Here is a 24557-nt window from a genome sequence, read left to right as displayed (position 1 = left end):
AGCTTCCCCACCCTGTGCCCTTCTGCGGTACCTCCCGCCTGCAGGACTCTGAGCAGCTTTGACGCAATAACAAACTGAACCCCCTCGGTGTTAGTAGCACTAATTTACAGATGGGGAAACTGAGGCACAAAGCAGGGCCAGAGCCAGAAATACAATCTATGTCCGCTGATGGCTCCTCCCACATTCCAACCACTAGACTAGTGGTTCTCAACTAAGGGTCTGGGCTGCGAGCAGGTTTCGGGTGCGGGGGGCGCCAAGCAGGGCCTGCATTAGACTCAGGGTAGAAAGCTGAAGCCCCACCACATGGGGCTGAAGCCCAGGGTTCTGAGCCCCACCACTCTGGGCTGAAGCTGAAGCCTGAGCAATATAGCTTCGTGGGGGCCCCTGTGGCATGGGACCCCAGGCAATTGCCCTGCTTGCTACCCCTTAATGCCGGCCCTGGTTTTTAAATGCAGAAGACCAGTTACTGTGGCACAGGAAGGTGGACTGTGGAGTTTTTATGGCATAGGGGGGGAGCTCAGAAGGAAAAAGTTTGAAAACCCCTGCAATAGACACCTTGACACCCCCTTTCCTTACAGCTTTGGCAATGAGGTATTGTAGTAGGCACTTCTGTGCAGGGAAGGGTGGGGGAACCCCCCTTGTACGTGGGATGATGATGAGGAGGATGCAGCCTGTCTCTGCCCCTGCTGTACAAGCAGAGCGCCGGAGCTGAGCTGCTGGGCTTTCCCTTGTATGCGATTTCTGCCAAGCACCCGCGCTGTGTTTGGCTGATGTTCAGGCCGACTCCCTTTGTCGTACCCGGCCTGCTGCTGAGCTCCTGTGTTTCCTGGAGTCTGGATTATATTAGCAACAAAGCTGACCCGACTGCGAGTCCAAAATCAGAGCGTGAGGGCCAGAGCGAGCAAGAGTGCGCGTGCGAGAGAGCGAAAGTGAGCAAGAGAGAGAGACTAAGCACAAGTCAGTGTGCGAGAGTAAGAGTGCATGTGCGAGAGAGCCAGAGTGAGTGAGACTGCGCATGTGAGACAGTGAGAGTGAGCAAGAGAGCGAGACTGAGTGAGAGTCCATGTGTGAGAGAGTGAGTGTGCATGTGCGAGAGAGCCAGAGTGAGCGAGAGTGCGTGTGCAAGAGAGTGAGAGATCTGACAGCAAAGACAGAAATGCATAAGGCTCGTCTGGGTGGACTGGAGGGGTCACTGTCTGGGCAGTGCATAGGGGTTATGAAGTGATGATTTCATACACAAGCGCACACACGTGTGTGCACACAGGTATACACACATACCTGTGTGACGACAGGCACACACACACACACACACACACCTGTGCACACTCCCATCCATATATGCACATGTACTTGCATGTACACACCCACCCACACAAACATACCTGCATGCACACACCCAAATACCTTAGTGCCTGCACACGTACCTGCATGTACACATACACACACCCACCCACACACATATTTGTGTGCATGCATGTGCACACACCCATACACACACACACCTGCAATGCACATACACCCCCTCCACATACACATGTACCTGTGTTCGCATAGACCTGCGTGCATGTAGACACACACCTGTGCATGCATACAGACACATACCTGTGTGCATGCATATACACCCACACCTGCATACAAACACACACTGTTGATAAGTTGTAGCCACTTGCTTGCCCAGCCTTTGGCTTGTTACTAAATATATTCAAGAGACCTAATAATAATGTGACTCAGGTTTATTACTGTGAGCCAATAATGATATAGCACTGGCAAAAAGTTCACTCCGATCGCAGCCTCTGGGAAGCCGTCTCGGGCAGTGTCGTTACATTCCCTGTACCCAGAAGGTGGCGCCCCAAGCGGTGGATTAAGATTTACTGGGGCCCTGGACCCAAAGAACATTTGCCCCTCATGCCCCGTTAAAAACACGAATGTATCAGAATGCATTAACACAAAGACTCCATGCAATGGTTACACACTGTGTTAATAATGAAGCAAATCAGACCCTAGTTCATTATGTCTAAATTAACTGCTCAATTTTTCCACATAGAAAATGAATCTGGCTAGATATTATCCAGACCAGAACACAACGAGGTTCCCTGCTAATCTGGACAGCACTAATGTTACAAGAATCAGTTGTTCACCGGCCAACAAGTGTTTCTTTCATCTCCAGGGCTGCCCAGAGAGTGGGGGCAAGTGGGGCAATTTGTCCCAGGCCCTGGGCGCTGCAGGGGCTTCCACGAGAGTTTTTTGGGGCCCCTGGAGTGGGGTTCTTCTCTTGCTCCGGGTGCCCCGGAAAACTCTTGCAGGGCCGGGGCCCCCGGAGCTGCTTCTGCTCTGGGTCTTCTGTGGCACTTCGGCAGCGGGTCCTGGAGTGGAAGGATCCCCCGCTGCCAAATTACCGCTGAAGGGGGGGCCCCCTGCCATTGAAGACCCCAGGCCCCCTGAATCCTTTAGGAGGCCCTGTTCATCTCTCACATTTTCTTAAACTTGACCATTACACGGGGGGAGCCTCTCACCAGTAGGGGCAACTCTTGCTGGCTGCTCTGATGCTTTTTCCTAAAATACTTAATTAACTTTAGGGAAAATAAATAAATATGCACATATACGTATCTAAATCATGGGAATTTATTTATGTAGGGTTTTGCAGTAATCAAAACAATATACAGTTGTCTCTATTCTTTACTGGACCCAACCAGAATAGTAACACAAATCAGTTGCTTCGCACATTCTTGAATTTTTTATGTTGTTTCTCTTCCTTTTTTAGTTGCTTTTCTTTTTCAGGGTATGTCTACACTATGGGATTATGCCGATTTTACATAAACCGGTTTTATAAAACAGATTGTGTAAAGTCGAGTGCACGCGGCCACACTAAGCACATTAATTCGGTGGTGTGCGTCCATGGTCCGAGGCTAGCGTCAATTTCCGGAGCGTTGCACTGTGGGTAGCTATTCCGTAGCTATCCCATAGTTCCCGCGATCTCCCCCACCCCTTAGAATTCTGGGCTGATCGCCCAGTGGCTGATGGGGCAAAAATCATTGTCGCGGGTGGTTCTGGGTAAATGTCGTCAGTCATTCCTTTCTCCGGGAAAGCAACGGCAGACAATCATTTCGCGCCCTTTTTCCCTGGATTACCCTGGCAGACGCCATAGCACGGCAACCATGGAGCCCGTTCAGCTTTTTGTTTTTACAGTCACCGTATGTGTACTGGATGCCGCAGACAGAGGTGATACTCCGGCGCTACACAGCAGTATTCATTTGCTTTTGCAGGATAGCAGAGGTGGTTACCAGTTCTATACTATCTGCTGCCAGTGTAATCTGGCAATGAGATGATGGTTATCTGTCCTTCTGTACTGTCTGCTGCTATCAGGGGTGCCCCTGGCTGAAATTGGCCGGGGGCTCAAAGGCAAAACTGGGAATGACTCCCTGAGTCAATCCCTCCTTTATAGTTTCTAAAAATAGAGTCAATCCTGCCTAGAATATGGGGCAAGTGTACTAGAGAAGTAGTGTATCAGAGAGCACAGCTGTTCCGTGTCAGATCCCGCAGAAATGGTGAGCTACATGCCATTCACGGAGGGTGCCTCTGCAACAACCCCAACCATTGCTTCCCTCCTCCCCCAACCTTCCTGGTCTACCGTGGCAGTATCCCCCCCATTTGTGTCATGAAGTTATAAAGAATGCAGGAATAAGAAACAATGACTTGTTAGTGACATAAAATGAGGGGGAGGCAGCCTCCCAGTGCTATGATAGTCCAGGCAGGACATTAAGCAGTGCAGGGGAGAGGAGCCCAGCATCCCGCTGCTATGATAGTCCAGGCAGTACAGAATCTTTTCTTTACACAGGAAAGGGAGGGGGCTGATGGAGCTCAGCCCCCAGTTGCTATGATGAAGATGGTTACCAGCCATTCCATACCATCTACTAGGAATGACCAGGAGTCATTCCTATTTTCACCCGGCACCCCCAGCCAGCCTCACCTGAAGCCAGCCAGGAGCACTCATAGGTTGACAACAAGAACCATTACCAGTCCTACTGCACCATCTGCCACTGGGGAGGGGAGAGGAGCAGATACTGCTCTTCACTGCTGCAGCATCGCGTCTACCAGCAGCATTCAGTAGACGTAGGGTGACATTGAAAGAAGTCAAGAAATGATTTCTTTCCCTTTTCTTTTACGGGGTGGGGGGGGAGTAAATTGACGAGCTATTCCCTGAACCACGCCGGACAATGTGTTTGACCCTACAGGCATTGGGAGCTCAGCCAAGAATGCAAATACTTTTCGGAGACTGCTGGGGACTGTGGGATAGCTGGAGTCCTCAGTGCCCCCTCCCTCCCTCCATGAGCATCCGTTTGAGTCTCTGGCTTCCCGTTACGCTTGTCACGCAGCACTGTGTAGCCTGTAGATTTTTTTTCCAAACGCTTTGGCATTTCATCTTCTGTAACTGAGCTTTGATAGAACAGATTTGTCTCCCCATACAGCAATCAGATCCAGTATCTCCCACACGGTCCATGCTGGAGCTCTTTTTGGATTTGGGACTGCATCGCCACCCGTGCTGATCAGAGCTCCACGCTGGGCAAACAGGAAATGAAAATCAAAATTTTGTGGGGCTTTTCCTGTTTACCTAGCCACTGGATCCGAGTTCAGATTGCTGTCCAGAGCAGTCACAGTGGTGCACTGTGGGATACCGCCCGGAGGCCAATACCGTCAATTTGCAGCCACACTAACCCTAATCCGATATGGTAATACCGATTTTAGCGCTACTCCTCTTGTCGGGGAGGAGTACAGAAACCGATTTAAAGAGTCCTTTATATCGATATAAAGAGCCTCGTAGTGTGGACGGGTACAGCGTTAAATCGGTTTAACGCTGCTAAAATCGGTTTAAACGCGTAGTGTAGACCAAGCCTCAGACTTGCAAAGTCTGCTGCTATGAGAGGTGCTACTTGTATGTTAATACCTGTTTTCACAGCCTCCCAGGTAGCTACTAAGTCTGCTGTGAAAAAGTGACAATAACAAACATACAAATATCACTTTTCACAGCAGACTTACTCAGCCCCCGCAAGTCTGGGGACAAATGAATCTCTGGATGAGGAGGTTGGTAGGGAGGCAGTGGGAGCCAGAGGCAATGGTGGGATGGATAGGGGGCCAGGGGATGCAGCGGGGGCTGGTGGGGATGGAGATGGGGGGTGATGAGGGTATGGAGGTGGCAGCAGGGGTTAGGGGAGATTGGAAGGGGATCCTGAGGCTGGCCCCCACTGCCACATGGCCAGGGGTGGGAGCCTGAAAGCCTGAAGCCACATGGCCAGATCTTGGGCCCCAGCCCAAGCCCTGTGGCTGGGGCACGTGGCTGAAGTCTGGGGTTAGAGGAGGCAACGGGGGCCAGGGGTGATGTGGGGGCTTGGTAAGCTCAGGGCCAGAGCCTGAGGCCCTAGGGCTGGGGGACAAAGCCTTCCACCACCTGGCCAAAGCCTGGGACCGGAGTAGGCAACAGAGGCTGCGGCACTGGCAGGGGAGAAGGGGAAGATGAGCCCAGGGCCAGATCCCACGGCCAGATCCCGAAGCCCCACAGCCGGATCCCAGGGTCCGAGCCCAAAGCCCTGCGGCTGGAGTCTGGGGCCCCTAAATTGGCAGGGGGCCCTTGGCATGGGCCCCATGAGGCTGTGTGTTAATCAGCCACTGGTAACAGGGCCTATGTGCGTTGTCTGAAACTCGATTTAACCAGTTGGCTTCCTACCTTGTTTTTATGGCACCGTGGAGTCCCCCGATCTTTGCCCTGGGCTCCTGCACTCCAGGTTCCCGAGGGACCCCTAGATCTGTACCAGGGGAGAGCAGTCATGTCTTGGCCTCTTCTTTTGGGACCTTGCAGTGCATGCCTGTTGCTATGTAACTCGTCCCTCCTGAGCTTGACAGCTTACCTGTGGACTTACGCCAGCATTTATTTCAGTGATTGCAAGAGGTTAAGGGACACGTAGCACAAGTGAGCAGGGGTATATAAAACGCAGAGGCCAATTTAAGCGATACAACTTGTATTATATCACAGTTATGTGCTTCATACACACTGATAGCCCATATGGATTATACACCGTTGCTAATGTGGGACATACGGATAGATATCTGCCAGCCCAGTGTATATTAGTCAACAACACATACCAGTGTGTGCACACTCACATGCAGCGTGTCGGGATCCTGCCTGGGGAAGATGCAAGGACACCCAGTAACATTTTCAAAGGTGCCTGCGTCCCTTAGCTGGTCTATTGACTTTCCCCGGGACTGTCAATGAGACTCAGGCCCTTCTGCAAGGGTGACCATGCTGGGCGAAGGTGCTTCCCAGACCCACCTCTGCAGAGGTTCCTTTTTGCAAGGCCCCAAAGCCGGTTGTGGCCCAGGGTCTGAAGGAAGAGCCAGCAGATTCCTTTACCATTTCCCAGCAATGTGCTGTAAGGTGGCCTCTGAGTCTGAGGACACCCCGACAGCTCCCTGCAGCAGCAGGTGACACACACTCTGTGCTGAATGTGCCACCGAGGGCCCCCCGCCCCCGTCACTGACGGGAAGCAGCTGTTCCTGGCTTATTGCTGCAAAGCAGACGGGTTCCCTCCCAGTGACTTGAGGTAACCAGCCCAAGGCAGTCAGTGCCCCAGGGCTGGCTGCATGGGAGGAGCACAGGAGCGCCTCCCCGCTACACAACAGCAACCGCAGGCCAGCCCAGTGCCTGTGTCTCCCACATGGCCTTGGGAGCTGCCTCTCCCCACTTGCTCACGTGGCTGATCCTGCTCCAGGGTAGGGCCTGCCTCTCCTCCCACAGAGCTGCTCCCCTATCCAGTGCTGCCCAGCCATGCTCCCGCCCGCTTGCCGGCTCTGGCCCCACTTCTTCATGGGCTGCTGCCGCCATCTCGTGTAGGTTGACAAGTGACCAGAGGTGCCCAGGTGCTCGTGATGGTGGCACCGTCCCAGGTGGCTCCCTGGGGGTTGGCACTAAGTGTTTGTTCCCTGCTGCATTACTTGGGAATTCAGGGACACTTCCAGACAGCATCATGTAACTGAAGTACAGCCCGTGGTGTAACCTGCTGGCACTGCTGCCCGTTCACTCTCTGCTGCTCGTCTTTGCAATGATACCTCCCTCCCCCCACACAATCCCTCCCTAGCACCCCCAGCATCCCAAGTTGGCTGCCCAAGCAGCATCACAGGGTCCCTGCCCTGGCACATGGGTGGGAACAAAAGTTCACCTGCCTGAATGTTGGCAGACACCAAACAGAAAGGGCCCCTGGCCCTGGGGAGCCAGTTCTGGTTACATTTCAGAGCCAGCAGATAAAGCTCTGAGCATCCTCAAACAGCGACAGGAAGTGCTGAAATCCTTTGTATGCAGCATTGTCCCTAATACAGACCCTGCTCCGGGGCTAACCTCCCATTGATTTCAGCAGGGCCAGGACGCCCCCCTGGCCTGTTCTGGCCAGTGCCCCACCAGGAAAGGCTGCAGAGGTGGGGTGAGCAATGCAGCTGGGGCTGGGACCTGAAACCAGAAGTGCGACTTTCCTCAGCGTACAATCTGGATAGCTGAACAGCGATGTGCTCTCAATTCTCCAACGGCGAGTGCCTTTTATACTGCTCCGCTGTGAGAGCAGCCACTCCTGGCCTTGCTCACACACAGCCTCTAGCATGTACGTTACCCCCAGCAGAGTTACATGAGTGCCTCTAGCCAGCCACTCCTGATTTCTATTGCAGAGTGACACTAGCAACTTCCCAGTCCCAGACATGTCCCCAGAAATGTGCAACTTACACTGTTCAGCTCTTTCCTTCTGGATGATACAAGTTCCTAGAAAGTCCATCATTTCATCAATAGTAAATGATATGCACATGCCCTGTTATCTCAAATGACGTTTCCCGAACACTTCGATCCAAGCACACACTGGTTTAGATAAAACAATAAAACAAGTTAGTAACCACAGAAAGATGGATTTTATGTGATTACAAGTAATGAGCCATAAAAGTCAGAATTGGTTACAAAGAAATAAAAGGTAAAACACAAACTAATACCTGACGTAACAAGCTAAGGGAAATCAAAGCAAAGATTTCTTTCACCATGTGCTCACAGCAGTCTTGCTGGATTCCCCCCAGCCAGGACCCCTACCCCATTTCAACAATGCTTTCTTTGTCTTTCAAATCTTGTTGATGCCGTGAGTAAAGGTGAAGGCAGAGATCACTTGAGGTGTCCAGTCCTCATTTTTATATCTTTTCTTCCTCTTTTCTGGGACTCCTTTCAGCTGCTAATCTGCTCTTCAGATGGGGTTCAAATGACAGCCAGTCTATCAACACAGTATCCCCCCGCCCCTGCCAGCTGTTTGATTGCCAAGATGTAAATTTCTTACTCACATCCTTCTTCCTGCCAAAGAATGGCTGCTTCTTCAGGTGATGGTCCATCTGATTTTGTTGGCAACTGGCTGAGGAATCTGATTGCCTTTTGTCTCTGAGGCTATGTCTACACTACAGACCATACAGTGGCACAGCATACTCCTACAGCTGTGCCACTGTCAGGTCTTCCTGGTAACTGCTCTAGTGCCTCCTCCCCACAGAACACTCATTGGGATGAAACAGCAATCGCAGGCCAGCCCAGCATTGACCGGCATTAGTTATGTCGGCAGGAGAGCCATCATAGTGCTGTCCACACTGACACTTTTGTCTGTGAAACTTATGTTGGTCAAGGGGATGTTTTTTTCAAACCCCTGGCTGACAAAAGCTTTGTTGACAAAAGTGCTAGTGTAGACAAAGCCTCAGGAAGTAGTTTGGGCTGCTTCCCCAGATTTGAAATATGCCTTAGCAACATCATACAGGAGAATCTTATAACTTTATATACAATGTTGCCACACATATGTTACCCGGACAATAATAATCAGTGAAGTATGAGTTTTCTAAGGACACGTCACAAGGCTTAGTTTGTAAACAATTTATCATAGTTTTGTAAAAAGGATTACAGACTGTCATAAGGAGCAACTGTGCTTCCAGGCCTCAGCCTCATCCCACTGAAAGTTGTGGTGGGTGGAGGCCATGAGTCAGCAGCGGGGGTGGGACAGCCATGCCATCTGATACATTGAAAACAAGCATCTCCTCTGCCGGTGTGTCACGGGATGATCTGGGGCTGCTGGGGATACAGTGCACTCCTAGTGGGGCAGGCAGAGAAACCCTTCCACATGTGTCTAGTGCACAGAGCTGTGATGAGCAAGGACCGGATTGGATTAAAATGGGTACTTGAGGCACCTGCGCAGGGCCCCCAGCTTAGGGCCTGCAACCAGCTAACCCCCCCCCCCAAATCAACTGAATGGTGCTGTGACCTCATGCGCCAGGTTGCAACGCCACTTGCTCAAATGTGTCCCAGCCATGCCCTGGTCTGGCAGAGGGGCAGCTGAGCCAAAGCCGAGCGGTGTGAGTGCAGGGCGGGTGATGGGAGTGAGTAGAGCTGGGCAGGGGTCAGGATTGGGGGGAGCCAGCTTAGCCCTCGTGGTAGCAGAGCGCTGAGCCTAGGGGGCACCAATGAGTGGCCAGAATGGTCCCAGGATTGGTGCAGGAGGGATTGGAGTGGGCTATGGGAGAGTGGGAAGTGGTGGGAGATGATGGGGGGTGGGGTTAAGGGTGATTGGGGAATGTTGGGGGTGGTGGGATTCATTGTGAGGGTTGCAGGTGTAATGGGGATATTGAAGCAGTGGAGTGAGTTGGGGGGGGTTGAGATATGGAGGATGTTGGGGTGGTGTCCAGTGGGGCTGAGGTGCTGGGGGCTGTGGAGAGTGGGTTGTATGTCAGGGCTGTTGGGGGTGTGTGGAAACTGTCAGGATAAGTCGGGGCTGGTGCAGTGTTGTTGAGGGTGTACATGGGATGGGAGGGACATTTGGGGGCCCATTTATGGTAGGAGGGGCACTAGAGGGGCTGTTTGGGGTTGGGATTGGGAGGGACATTGGGATCTGTGTGGGGAGGGGTTCATGAGGGTGGGATGGAAGGGGCATTTGTGGAGCTGTTTGGGTTGGAGTACAATGGGGGGTGCTTTAAGGAAGGTAGAGGTCCAATTTCCATAGTCCACAAGGCCCTCAAATTCCTTAATCTGGGCCTGAGCAGCGGGAGATTCAAGAGCAGGTGGCTGGAACTGAGTGAGGCGCTGGGGAGCAGGGGGCTAGTGGGCACGGGCAGCGCTGGCCCTGTGGGGGGAGGAAACCAGTCAGGCCTCTCTGTAAAGCAGGGAGCATCCTAGACCCCGGCCCTGCAGGGAGCACCCCAGGGTGCACAGAGCTTTCTGTGGGGTGAGGGCCGAGGCACGCAGCTGTGCTGTCCCTCGGTTCCCCTGCAGCTCCATTCTGCTGACACAGTGCTTCAGGTAGCCCCTCACCCCCCACCAGACACACCGGGAGGTGGGACTGCCTGCCTCAGGAAACAGAGGAGCAAGAGTCAAATCCCCAGCCCCGATCTTCCTCTCCATTCTGACTCTCCCCCTTCCCCTCCCCGCATTATTCCCCTCTGCAGAGCGTCCCACGTGCCCAGGTGCCAAAGCAAACTTCTCCAGCACGGCCCCTGGTTTCCCCAGTGTCTGGAAGCTCATTGTTTCATCTCCTTTACCCTTTCCGTGTTGGTTGTGCAGAGTTAGACTGAGCACTCTGCAGCAGGGCCAAGCGTGCTGCTGGATGGGTGTGCGCAGTGCCCAGTACAACTGGGTCCAATCCTGTCTGGGGCTTCCAGGCACCACCGAAATGCAGCTAATAAATAACCCTTTTTGGTGTTTCGGGCAGCACAGCTCCCAAAGCGTGTGAGAGCTGGGGCAGCGCGTCTCGGTTGAGGAGATCTAGCTGTGGAGCAAAGAGGAGATCGGGCTAATCTAGAGTTTGAGCATCTCTAGGGAACATTGTAAAACCTTCCTCTTAGAGAAAGCCTTTCCACCACAGCCAGAAAATCACTTGCACCCTGACACCCCAGCTACCTGTCACCCTAAAACCCAACCCCTGCATCAAAGCACACAGCCCCCAGAGTAACTAACCAAAGCCTCCCTTAAGCAGCACATGCATCCTTCCAGCAGAGCCAGAGACTTCGCTACAACTAGTGATAGGACATGGATGGTGCCCGGATACCATGGTGATGGGCAGCAGGACAAACCCTAGGAGAGAGAGGTAGATAAGATACAGGGGTGTGTGCTGATGGGGATAGATTAGACAGGGGGATGGAAGGGGTAGCTGGCTAGGAAATAGATTAGATGGGGGGTGGAATGGGGTAGCTGGCTAGGGGATAGATTAGATGGGGGTGGAGGGGGTAGCTGACTAGGGGATAGATTAGATAGGGGGATGGAGGGGGTAGCTGGCTAGGGGATAGATTAGATAGGGGGATGGAAGGGGTAGCTGGCCTGGGGATAGATTAGATAGGGGGATGGAGGGGGTAGCTGGCTAGGGGATAGATTAGATAGGGGGATGGAGGGGGTAGCTGGCCCAGGGATAGATTAGATAGGGGGATGGAGGGGGTAGCTGGCTATGGAACAGATTAGATAGGGGGATGGAGGGGGTAGCTGGCTAGGGAACAGATTAGATAGGGGGATGGAGGGGGTAGCTGGCTAGGGGATAGATTAGATAGGGAGATGGAGGGGGTAGCTGGCTAGGGGATAGATTAGATAGGGGGATGGAGGGGGTAGCTGGCTAGGGGATAGATTAGATAGGGGGTGGAGGGGGTAGCTGGCTAGGGGATAGAGTAGATAGGGGGATGGAGAGGGTAGCTGGCTAGGGGATAGATTAGATAGGGGGATGGAAGGGGTAGCTGGCTAGGGGATAAATTAGATAGGGGGATGGAAGGGGTAGCTGGCTAGGGGATAGATTAGATGGGGATGGAGGGGGTATCTGGCTAGGGTATAGATTAGATAGGGGGTGGAGGGGGTATCTGGCTAGGGGATAGATTAGATAGGGGGATGGAGGGGGTAGCTGGCTAGGGGATAGATTAGATAGAGGGATGGAAGGGGTAGCTGGCTAGGGGATAGATTAGATAGGGGGATGGAAGGGGTAGCTGGCCCGGGGATAGATTAGATAGGGGGATGGAGGGGGTAGCTGGCTAGGGGATAGATTAGATAGGGGGATGGAGGGGGTAGCTGGCTAGGGAACAGATTAGATGGGGGGGGGGTAGAGGGGATAGCAGGTTAGATGGACAGATAGACAGAATGTTTGTACCATGCTTTGAGCCTCGCCAGAGACAGGCAAAGGGAGACCTGTGTGAGTTAAACGCTGCTTTATGAGTAGTGCTGAGCAGACACTGGTGAACTGGTGCAGGAGCTAATTAACCATCAATACTAGCTTCCTTCACCGCAGTGTAAAGTCCCCGCACCTGGGGCCCCAGCCCCCACTGATTTGTGCATGTTCCTCGCTAGGGCCCTGCTCTTGCTGTGGGGAAGAGATGCGGGGACCCGGGATTTCCTGCAGGGCCCGTGCTGGGGAAAGCCACTGCAGTCCTGTAGCAGTCCCTGGGACGCCCAGCCCTGGCAGTGGCATTACGTGCTCGCCTCCCTGGGGAAGGGCAGAGGATTGGGGGGGTTTAGACACTGTTTGTCAGCGAGGCCTGTCACTGCTCAGTGCCTCAAGTGTGATCGCACAGACAACACCCCGGCCGCCGCCGCTGCTTGTGGTTTCACGGCGCTCTAGCCGGTTGGCTACAGCGCTTGAGACAAGTTTCTGCCATGGACTTGGTTTCCTTTCCATTTCTGGCTTTGAGCTGCGAGAGGACTCTCCTGGGTGGTTTTGGGGGACTGGAGGGGAGTAGGGGGCCCAGGGGTGAGGGGCTACTCCTCTCAGTATCAGAGCCCCTCGCGAGACCAAGGCAGCAGGACCCTTCCTTTCCCTGCAGCTGGTTTCACAGTGGCAGGGCCGGGGTGCCTGTGTCTGTGTCGGGCACCTCACACAACACTTGTCTGAACCGCTGGGTGCGGCTGTGCCCTGGGTCGGGCTCCGCTGCTGCCATATTAGGCCCTTCCCCCACAACGCCCCCTCCCCAGAGCTGGGCTCCGGCTGGAAGGATGAGCATGCTGGGGAGTGGACGGGCCCGGAGTGACTGGACTCCAGCCCCATTAGGGCTTCCAAGACTTGGAAGGAACCTGTGATCCAAGGGGCAGGCAGTGCAGGAAGGTACAGCGTGGCCCCCCTCCCTGATGCTGCCAGAGCCATTGGGATTTGGGGGGTTGTGTCCAGATACGAGGTGCTCCTGGAACACAGTGATGGAGGCTAGGGAGTCTCTCTGCCCTGGCCATATGGTGCCTCCCGTACCCCAGTAAGCTCTGACCTCCCCCACTCCCTCTCTTTTCTGACTCTATTTCTCTGGGAAGGCCAGGCTGATTTCACCAGGGAGCCCTGCATAGCCAGCATTGTGCCCTGAGTCCCTGCCCCCCCCCAACATGCAAAATAGCAGCCAACTGCCCCCAGGATCTCATCAGTGAACTGGGAGTCAGGCTACTGGTCTGCTCTCCGCTGGCTGGCTAATGACCCTGGGGATGTCACTTCCCCCTCTGAGCTTCAGCACAAGCATAATGAGTCTGACGTGCCTGGTGGGAGGTTTCACTGATATGTTTGCTAGGCACATGCAAAGGGCTGATAGTGAATTCAGCTCTTAGATCTCTGAGCAACGGCTAGAGGTGGGGGATTCCGTTTCCTGATTCCCAGTCACTCTTTAACCACTAGGCCATGCTGTATCCTGTAGTGCATAAAGTAGTGCTCTGAAGTGCGTGTGCATCTGAACATGCCGATGCATCTCACACCCACCACGGACATGTTTCAAGCTGTTCGCATCGTGTTTTGAATTCTATTTTAGTTCTGCAGCAAACCACACTGAATTCCACTAATCAAAGAGTTAATCTACAGAATGCTTTTCCCCCTTGCCCTTCCATCTGCCAAAATAAACCCCGATATTTACCCAGAAATATTATTAATAGCTTTTTGCACTGATTTTCAGCTGTTTTTGTTGTTGTGGTAATAAACACTGATAAATTCCTGGGAAAAATTAAACAAAATAAAAACCGAGAACGAAGGGCCCTAACTAGGTCTCATGAGCCCTTCCTCTGTGGTTTATTTGTAGAGTATCTTCTCTGAAGGCTCCCAGAGGCCTTAAGGCCTGAGGGGCCAATGCATTTAAATTGGTTGTTATTGCCCTGAGCTCGGCCAGCTTCCAGCACACTGCGTTCTCCACTGTGCCCTGGCCTCATGTCCCTTCTATGAAAGGAAACAGGACAAAATTCCAAGCTCCTTGTGTCATTAATGGGAAGGTCTGAAGTTCCCGACCTTCCAGCTTCCTTGTGTCAGGTGCAAATCACATCCAGAGCACAGGAGATCCAGTGTCCTGGGCAAAGGGTGAGACAACTGGAGATTTCACATCACTAGAGGATTTGTCGCTAGGCGGGCGGAGGGTAATAATATCATTGCTGTTAGGAACAGAGGGATGGAAACAGTGCATCAAAGCACCTGTCCATCAAACCCAGGATTCTGCCTCCAGCAGAGGACAGAACCTGATCTTTGAGGAAAGAGAAAGCCTGCTTCCTTCCTGACCAGTGAGGCACAATGCCCTGAAGCATGAGATCTGATTGTCCTTATTTTAGCTAGTATAACTAGAAGGTCCCTGCTGGCTAAAACTTCATCCCATCTCTATTCAAACCCAGTGAAACTCTTTGACTCTGCTAGGAGGATACTGTGCAAGTAAACATGTATTTTTAGAGGATGTGTAGGGCCAGATTTGGAGACTGTTGCCCTTCCCAGGGTCACTTTAAAATAACTCCAAACTTCTTAGTCTGGAGTCAAGCTCTTTAGGCATGTCTAGTAACAAAGCCAGAGCCACCAGGTTCCTCCCAACAACACGATAGACCCACAAAGAGCTTTGAGTCACTCTATGGTTGGTTAAGCCATGAACATCTGAGGTGCAATCCTGGCTCCACTGAAGTTAATGGCCAAACTCTCATTGACTTCAGTGGGGCCAGGACGTCAGCCCTGGTATTGGTAGGGCCTAACGTGGTCCGGAAGGGGTGCCAGGTCTGTTACTGGCCAATGGGGAATTTCATTAGTTAGCAACAAACTTGAGCCTCTCCTTTGGCCGCAGGGATATGATTTAGTCTGCATCAGCTGTTTGCTCTAGTGGGTGTGAATCCACTGAGGCCCATTAGATTGTCCAGTCCTTCCTCAAGGGGACAGTGTGGGATGGTTCCCCATGGGCCATGTTGTCCAGGCTGGTTTAAGTGAGGGGCTCAGGGCAGCCTGGTAATGAGTACCAGGGGTGACGGGTGTGGGTTGTAAAGATGTGCACAGGGGTATACTGAGCTGCAGCAGCAAAGGCACTGCATCACAACCAGGGCTATCTGTCCGTCTATGGGTATGTCTACACTATGGGATTATTCCGATTTTACATAAACCGGTTTATAAAACAGATTGTATAAAGTCAAGTTCACGTGGCCAAACTAAGCACAATAATTCGGTGGTGTGCGTCCATGTACTGAGGCTAGCGTTGATTTCCGGAGCGTTGCACTGTGGGCAGCTATCCCATAGCTATCCCATAGTTCCCGCAGTCTCCCCCTCCCATTGGAATTCTGGGTTGAGATCCCAATGCATGATGGTGCAAAAACAGTGTTGCGGGTGATTCTGGGTAAATGTCGTCACTCAATCCTTCCTCCGTGAAAGCAACGGCAGACAATCATTTCACGCTCTTTTTCCTTGGATTGCCCTGGCAGACGCCATAGCATGGCAACCATGGAGCCTGTTTTGCCTTTTGTCACTGTCACCATATGTGTACTGGATGCTGCTGACAGAGGCAGTACTGCATTGCTACACAGCAGCGTTTATTTGCCTTTGCAAGGTAGCAGAGATAGTTACCATCCCTATTGCACTGTCTGCCATTGTAAATTGGTGATGAGATGACAGTTATCAATAATTTTGTACTGTTTTCAATTGGAAATTGGCAATGATAGTTATCAATCATTTTGTACCATCTGCTGCTGTCATGGGTGCTTCTGGCTGGTCTTGCTGAGGTTGGCTGGGGGCGCAAAGACAAAAATGGGAATGACTCCCCGGGTCATTCCCTTCTTTATGTTTTGTCTAAAAATAGAGTCAGTCCTGCCTAGAATATGGGGCAAGTCTGCCAGAGAGCACAGCCACTCTGGGTCAGAGCCCCAGAGATCCTGCAGAAATGATGAGCTGTATGCCATTCAAGGGGGGCCCCTGCAACAACCCCACCCATTGCTTTCCTCCTCCCACACCCCTCCTGGGCTACCGTGGCAGTGTCCCCCCATTTGTGTGATGAAATAATAAAGAATGCAGGAATAAGAAACACTGACTTTATTGAGATAAAATGAGGGGGTGGCAGCCTCCAGCTGCTATGATAATCCAGGGAGTACAGAATCTTTTCTTTAGACATGAAAGGTGGAGGGGGGCTGATGGAGCTCAGGCTCCAGCTGCTATGATGAGGACGGTTGCCCAGCATTTTGTACCATCTTCCAGGAATGCCAGGGAGTCATTCTCATTTTTACCCAGCCACCCCCTGCCAACCTCACCAAGGCCAACCAGGAGCATTCATAGGATGATGATGGTTTTCCACTATTTTGTACTGTCTGCCATCGGGGAGGGGAGGGGATGCTGCTGTTCAGCGCCGCAGCACCGCGTCTACCAGCAGCATGCAGTAGACATACGGTGACATTGAAAAATGGCAAGAAACGATTTTTTTCCCTTTTCTTTCACGGGGGGGGAGGGGTGGTAAATTGACGAGATATACCCTGAACCACCCCGGACAATTTTTTTGACCCTACAGGCATTGGGAGCTCAGCCAAGAATGCAAATATTTTTCGGAGACTGCGGGGATTGTGGGATAGCTTGAGTCCTCAGTCCCCCCTCCCTCTCTCCATGAGCGTCCATTTGATTCTTTGGCTTTCCGTTACGCTTGTCACACAGCACTGTGCTGAGTCCCGGCTGTGGACTCTGTCTATCATAGCCTGGAGGTTTTTTCAAATGCTTTGTCATTTCGTCTTCTGTAACGGAGCTCTGATAGAATAGTTCTGTCTCCCCATACAGAGATCAGATCCAGTATCTCCCAGACGGTCCATGCTGGAGCTCGTTTTGGGTTTGGGACTGCATCGCCACCTGTGCTGATCGGAGCTCCACGCTGGGCAAACAGGAAATGAAATTCAAAAGTTCGCGGGGCTTTTCCTGTCTACCTGGCCGGTGCATCCGAGTTCAGATTGCTTTCCAGAGCGGTCACTGTGGTGCACTGTGGGATACCGCCCGGAGGCCAATACTGTCGATTTGCGGCCACACTAACCCTAATCCGACATGGCAATACCTATTTCAGCGCTACTCCTCTCGTCGGGGAGGAGTACAGAAACTGGTTTAAAGAGCCCTTTATATCAATATAAAGGGCCTTATTGTGTGGACTGCTGCAGGGTTAAATCGATTTAATGCTGCTAAATTCGGTATAAACGTGTAGTGTAGACCAGGCCTTAGTCTATCTATCTATCTATCTATCTATCTATCTATCTATCTATCTATCTATCTATCTATCTATCTATCTATCTATCTATCTATCTATCTAGTTCTGGTGTGATCACATGTAGAATGTGGTGTGGGGACCTCAGTGCAAGGAAGATGCAGCCAAACTGGAGGGAATTCAGAGAAAAGTGACAGTTATTCAGGGGCTGGAGGGCGAGTGAAGGAGCTGACAATGTCTCCCTTCGCTCAGGGATGCCTCCAGTTGTGGCTGGGAGGGCGGGACAGATACTTATCTGCGGGTGTTTGAGGAGGGGAGGAGGGGAGGAGCTCTGAAGGGTGACTGAGGGGGGAGCATGAGGAAATTCAAGGCTGAGTGAAGGGTGTATCAGCCGGGGGAGAAGAGCCTCTCCAGGAAAGTGGTTGAAGTCCCATCACTTGGGACATTCAAAACTGGGCTAGCCAAATGAGGAGCGGGCTCCGGTGGCCGGGGTGGGAGGCAGAAGCAGCTAGCTGCTAGGAGAGGCCTTTCCCACTTTGAGGGTCTGCATTTCTGGTGGGGCTGGTGTACAGAAAATGTGATGCCTCAGTCCCTGACCCAGTAGGAAGCCCAGGTCCCAGGTTTCCTGCCTTGAAATAATGCTGCCTTCTCATCCTGATGTGGGAGGTGCAAGAGCCTAGTCCTACACCGATGCTCCAGCCTGCAAATCCTGGAGTTGGGCGGCTGCTCTACTCTCCAGCAAAGGCCAGGATTGCGGTGACTCGTTCTATGCCCTGGAACGCCTGTTCCTGCTGGGCTTGGCGGGATGATGGTGGTGCAACACCCCGCACAGCAGCAGGAAGCTGCATTCCCTCTCCCCGTCACCAGAACGCTAATGACACCTCTCCTCCCTGCAGAGGCGCTGGCCGAACCTGAGTTGTGCTATGTTCTGGATGCCGTCTTGTTCACCTACGGCATCATCCTCACAGTGCTCTACTGCCGCCTGAAGGTGAGTCTCCAGGGGCCTGGCCGTTCTCACCACTCTTTAGGTGACCCCCGATGGGGAGCAGAGGGTTACTGTGCCTGCTCTTCCACTCCAGAAACACCACGAGATTGGGGGGCTCCATCTCCTCAGTGGTTTGTAATTGTTCAGGGGACAAGGGCCTCTCCCGGGCAAAGCTTGGGGAGCCTCAGCAGAGTGGTGCTGCAGGGGGAGTGGCAGATCCAGACCGAGGTGCACTGGCAGAGCTGTGGGGAAAGCTGGCCCAGCCCATCTCGCACCAGCCAGCACTGTTGGGCTCTTGTTTTTTGGAGCAGCAAATTTACCTTTTGGAAAAAATGAAATCGTAGTAAAAAGAGATGAGAAAGGCCAGCTCTCAGCACTGCTCTGCTCCCCTTGGCCTCTCTGCTGGGTTATTGCAGAGGAGCTCCCAGCTGGCACAGCTGACTCCTGCTCCTCCCTCCCGTCAGCTACTGGCACAGGGGGCGGAGAAGAGGTGGGAGGGGCAGACACGGGGGGGTGAGTGGCATATGAGACACTCCAGCAATACTCAGCTGGCACAGGGGAGAAGCACCCCTCCCTTCCAGAAAGAAGGGTGGCCCAATAGTTCAAGATCTTGGTGGGAGACCAGGAGCCAATTCAAGGCTCTGCCATAAGTGCATCTACGCCGGGGCCAGGAGTGCGGGTCGACAGGCATGGAAACAGCCATGTAGCCAGGGGTAGCACAGCAGCAGCTTGGGCCTGTGCCTGCCTGAGTACAAACCCACCGGGAGCTGCCGGGTACGTACTAGGGTGGCGAGCCCTAGCTGCCGGGGCTACACTAGCTGGGGTGGAGCTAGTGAGTGTCTGGTGGTCTGAGCTGGGACGCACGCTCCCTACTGCAGTGTGGACATACCCAGTGTGCCCTGAGGCAAGTCTCAGAACCCCTGTACGCTCGGAGGGACAGACCTGCTCTGCCTCCCAGGGCTGTGTGAGGGAAAACATCACCAGGCTTGGGAGACATTCTGCTACGGCAGTGACAGGGACTGTACCGGTCCCAGTGCAAAGGGATATAATAGCATGTGGTCCAGACTTAGCTGCTACAGTTTAGTGCGGCCCCAGGGCTGCTCTATAATGCTGGGTATTAGAAGTCCCTCCCACCCCCTCCCCTCAGCTGAGAATCTGCCCCCCAAAATGTTTCAGGGGCTATTTGTTCTTTAATTCATGCTTTTCATTTCCTTTTTCAGCTCCAGGTTCGAAGAGCATCAAAAGCCGCCCCCAGCGCAGCCTATAGCGTACGTCCTTTCTGCTTCCTGTCGGTTACCCCTTTGCCAGGGCCTTGTGGGCATAGCTGTTACTTTCGTTGGTGTCTCATTGACCCTCAGTCCAACAGAGCCCAGATCTGTGGTGCCGCTTTGGTTGTGCTGCACAGCACAGCTCTCCTCTGCGGGTCCACTGGGAGGAGTGGGGCCAAGGGGCCAACGGCTTTACTGGGGGGGGATGTATTTTGTACGGGTACATCGAGGATGAGTTTGTTCTGTGCTGATGTTTGGGGCCTTACGCTGCAGTGCAGGGAGGCCACGTGGGGCAGTGGGAAGCACTCAAGGGACCCAGATCCTTGTCCCAGCTCTGCCACTAATTCACAGCTTGCAGCAGGCAGGGATAGCTCAGTGGTTTGAGCATTAGCCTGCTAAACCCAGGGTTATGAGTTCAATTCTTGAGGGGGCCATTTAGGGATCTGGGGCAAAAGTCTGTCTGGGGATTGGTCCTGCTTTGAGCAGGGGGTTGGACTGGCTGACCTCCTGAGGTCCCCTCCAACCCTGATATTCTATGTAGGCAAGTCAGTTTCCCTGTCTCTGAGTGTGAATAATGGCACTGACCCACCTTTGCAAAGTCCTCTGAGGTCTGTGCCTGACCTACCAGTGCCATGTCCCAGGAGAGAGTCCTGGCTCTGTTCAAGTCATGCTGAGGTTTAGCTTGTTCCCTTCATGCCCATTCTTGTTTTTTCATTTGTTGTCCCATTTGGTTTCTGCACTCTTTAGCCCCTCCCTCATCTGAGTGGGGTGGGGCTATTTGTCCTCAGTGGGTTTATGCCTCCCCCCTCGGGGGGCACCTTTCGCCAGCATTAAAAGCACACACACATATAAAAAGACAAGAGCAAAGCAGGAGGGGGCAAAGCCCTGGAGGAGTTGCTGTAGAGTGTCCCGTGCTGCCTGGTGCATGGGCCAGGTAGGATATTTCTCTTCTCCTCTCACCTGAGCAAGGTGAAATAGAGCCTGGAGTAGAAACCCTTGAGCATTTTGCAAACTCTCATTTCCATCCCCTTGGGCTGGTGAACATGGCTCACGGTGCCTGGTGCCCACCTGCCTAGGCATTCCCCATTCTCAGGCTGGAAGTGGTTTGTAAACCTTCAGTTAATGTGGTCGTGCCCCTGGTTTGAACCAGCCACCCCGACATGTCCGGAGGCAGGTTGTGCTCAGGGTGTCTCCCTCTCTTTGGAAGCCTGGGAAGTTTCCTGAGAAATCCGGCCAGAGATTTGGGACTCCGATCCCCCCGGAGAAGAATCTAAGCTTTTGGAGAAGCCACCAAGTGATTCCAAACATCCTGAGGCTTGGGTGCCCCTAGCTGCAAAATGAGCCCCAGCCTGATTGGGGAAGCTGCTGATGCTGGCTGTTTGCGCTAAGAAGATAGCCCAGGCACTGGAATAGAGCACGCACAGCAGTAGCCACCCTATTAGCTATGTGAGAATAAACCACCTAGTACCATGCGCACCCCACGCCAAAGGAAATGGAGAGGCCTCCTGGAATGGGCAGCATGGAGATTTATAGCAAACACTTCATGCCAGACAAAGCTGATTTCCTTTTGCATGCACGTATGAATTTCCTGGGTCAAGAGAATGCAGCAGAGAGAGGGTGGATTTCAGTGCAGATTTTGACACATCCTCTGTCAAAATCTTCCTTGAAAAGGCCAGGTAAACTGGCATGGAGGTGGCACTGTCACGTGGACTGAAAACTGGCTAAAGGAGTTAAAACAGGCACATGATTAAAAGCAATGGGCTGGGGGAGGAGGCAGGGATCAGTGCTATTTAATACCGTAATGGTCCAGAGGAAGAGGGCAAAGGGCACAGGACTGTGATGCATATTGGTACTAAGTGAGGAGCAGCTGTGAGGCCAGGGAGAACAGAGGAAAAATAGTGCAGACCTCCTGGGCTGGGAGCGAATCACCCAACGCTCAGACAGCGTGAGTGAGAGAACGCAGGGGAGCTGCCCTGCTGTGGGGTGCCAGCCAGAGGGGTGCAGATGGGAGCTTGCAATGCCAGTGTGATTTTGAACTGTGAGGCAGGAGGCACAGCTGGGAGGCCATACGCTCTTTCACGACCAGTGGCTTTGTAAGCACCTCACTATACGACATGGCGTTGTAAGCACCTCGGTGTCATGGAGATCCTGGCAAAGAGGCTCGTTCAAAGAGGAGTGGGGCCTGGAAGCATTAATGGCTGAGCGCGGCTGAGCGAACTCCATCTATCCCGTGCGGCTAGTGGGGGGCAGGGGAACAAACGACAGGTGAAAAAAACCAAGACAGGAAGAGAATTTTGTGGGGGGTGGGAGTGGAAAGGGGTAGAAGGGGAAGGAATGGGATGAAAGAAAAAAACTGCAGGCCCAGGATAGTTCAGAATTTCCACTTCTGCATCCGGCCCAAACCACAGAGTGCAGAGGTAGTTGCAGAGAAAGAAAGAAAGAAAGAAAGAAAGAAAGAAAGAAAGAAAGAAAGAAAGAAAGAAAATTAACTTTTTTTTTCAAGCTTCCAAGAGTTCCAGCTTTGGGCTGAGTGTCGGAGCTGGGTGATAGTGCGGACAGGCCCCGTCTCCCCCCGCCCAGTCTGTGTCACAACACAGTGTGGGGGGAGGAACGGGCTGTTTCTGTTATTTTGCTTCTTGTTCCTTCTGACTTATCTCTCTTTCTCTTTGTGCAACAGAAAGAAGAAGGGATCTATACCGTAAGTACCCAAACGTCCCCACCCTAGTTTGCTGCCATGTGCAATGATTTGCACAGGACTTGGTCCCTTTCACCAGCTCCCAAGGTGCCAAGAAGATGCAAGTGATATGGGGGCTACATAGCAGAGCTGTATTTTGAATTAATTAATAGATGTTATTATATAATAACACTAGTGTCTGCCTGAAAGTCATCTCCATCTGATGACCATTTTCAGTCCCTTTCCCATTAGGCAGGTATCCACATCACCAAACCACCGTTGGCACTAATTGGACCCCTCGCTGGAGGTCAGCACAAAGACTGAGATTCCCCATAATGCCCCTATAGGGCAGGGCCATTGCCAGGGGGAGATACTGCTGCTGCAGCCTTGTGGGTGACCAGAGGGCATGAGACTTGGGGGTGCCAATTTGGTCCCTCTCACCAGCATGAAAACTCTGTGTTTTGGGTATTTTGGGATGGGTCCCGCAATGCAAACATCGGCTCAGACTCTGCTGCTTTGCTTATAGCCGGGAGCCCTTTGCTAGGTTCTTCTAGGCTATTGAATAGGGAGCAGGAGGTTTTTCTGGGCAGTATCACAAACCGGCCCCTGCTCTGTGCACCCGGTCCAGACGTGTATTTACATCTCGTGAGACCTGCAGGGAATGGCCGAGACAGCTGCTGATGTTCTACCTAGAGTGAAGGGATGTCAGATGAGTTTGAGCTCTGGGCACATAAAGCAGGGAACACTCCTGCGTGGTAGGGAGGGGATGGACGACATGGGGCCTGGACAGGCTTTTCCAGCTCTAGTCTGACCTGGAGAAAAAACCCACCCTGCTTCTGGAGTCAGATTTGGAGCTCAGCCACCAGCTCCATCTCTCCCAAAGATTTCACTCCCCTAGCCCCAGGCTTAGTTCATTTGAATTGTTTCATGAGTCCCATTCGGAATCAAAATCCTAATCCCCACCACCACTTCTGTCTCCTTTTCTTCCTTACAGGGGCTCAGCACTCAGAACCAGGAGACCTATGAAACCCTCCGGACCAAGCCCAATTAGGAGCCCAGTGGTATCCCCAGGCGCAGCCTCTGCAGAAGGAGGTTGAAGGGGGAGCAGGTGTCCCAAGAGTGATTTATATGAGTTCCTCCCCAGTCCCAGCAAAGAAACAACTTTGTTGAAACCAGTGGTTCCCAGTTGCCCCCACATGCTGAAGTGTTGGGGTGGAGGTGTTGCGCCCCTGCTCGTTTACGTGGTAGACATCCCCCCCACAAGCTGTACATTGCTCCAAGACTCTGTAGGATCCGCTTTTCCTATCTCGCCTCTTCTGTGTTTCTGGTGCTGAAGACTTGTAGATGTTCTTTCCCTTGTGCCTGTCACCAGTGTCACACAGCAAGTCTCTGGTGAGATGAAGGTGGGGTTCCATGCATGGTTCCCTCCAGCAGCAAAGCACCTTGTCTACCCTCTACAGCCAAGAACTATAATGCAAACATCTAAACCCTCCTGAACATCTCTTGGAAACCCCTGGACCAATGGAGAATCATAGAATTGTAGGACTGGAAGGGACCTCGCGAGGTCATCTAGTCCAGTCCCCTGCACTCATGGCAGGACTAATATTATCTAGATCATCCCTGACAGGTGTTAGTCTAACCTGCTCTTAAAAATCTCCAATGATGGAGATTCCACCAACTCCCTAGGCAATTTATTCCAGTGCTTAACCACCCTGACAGGAAATCTTTCCTAATGTCCAACCTAAACCACCTTTGCTGCAATTTAAGCCCATTGCATCCTTGTCCTGTCCTCAAAGGTTAAAGGAGAACAATTTAACCTCCCTCCTTCTTGTAAAAACCTTTTATATACTTGAAAACTGTTATCATGTCCACTCTCAGTCTTCTCTTCTCCAGACTAAACAAGCCCAATTTTTTCAATCTTCCCTCATAGCTTATGTTTTCTACACTTTTAATCATTTTTGTTGCTCTTCTCTGGACTTTCTCCAATTTGTCCACATCCTTCCTGAAATGTGGTGCCCAGAACTGGACACAATACTCCAGCTGAGGCCTAATCAACGCGGAGTAGAGCAGAAGAATTACTTCTCGCTTGCTCCCTGATAATGATAGTGTCTGTCCTGGGGAGCAGGGAATAGTCCCTTCTCTGTGCTTGTAAGTCACTGGCTTTGGTCATGTGTTTTGGTTGCCTTGATGGCTTTTC

At 52.4% G+C, this 24557-nt stretch overlaps 1 protein-coding gene across 1 annotated transcript in view; it reads left to right on the top strand.

Moving 5' to 3' along the window:
- FCER1G (Fc fragment of IgE receptor Ig) overlaps nucleotides 1–23960 on the top strand; it is a 29960-nt gene extending 6000 nt beyond the window's left edge. Inside the window, exons 2-5 of the mRNA XM_030542294.1 lie at nucleotides 18330–18421; nucleotides 19639–19686; nucleotides 22364–22384; nucleotides 23355–23960. Of these exons, the coding sequence (XP_030398154.1) occupies nucleotides 18330–18421; nucleotides 19639–19686; nucleotides 22364–22384; nucleotides 23355–23411 (218 nt within the window). The 3' untranslated portion in view covers nucleotides 23412–23960. The remainder of the gene's footprint in view (nucleotides 1–18329; nucleotides 18422–19638; nucleotides 19687–22363; nucleotides 22385–23354) is intronic.
- The last annotated feature ends 597 nt before the right edge of the window (nucleotides 23961–24557 follow it).

Source organism: Gopherus evgoodei, chromosome 24 (genome assembly GCF_007399415.2).
Source record: "Gopherus evgoodei ecotype Sinaloan lineage chromosome 24, rGopEvg1_v1.p, whole genome shotgun sequence".
In the NCBI taxonomy this organism is placed as follows: domain Eukaryota; kingdom Metazoa; phylum Chordata; order Testudines; family Testudinidae; genus Gopherus; species Gopherus evgoodei.
The sequence above is the reverse complement of the archived record's forward strand: the minus strand, read 5'-3'. Positions and strand labels throughout refer to the sequence as shown.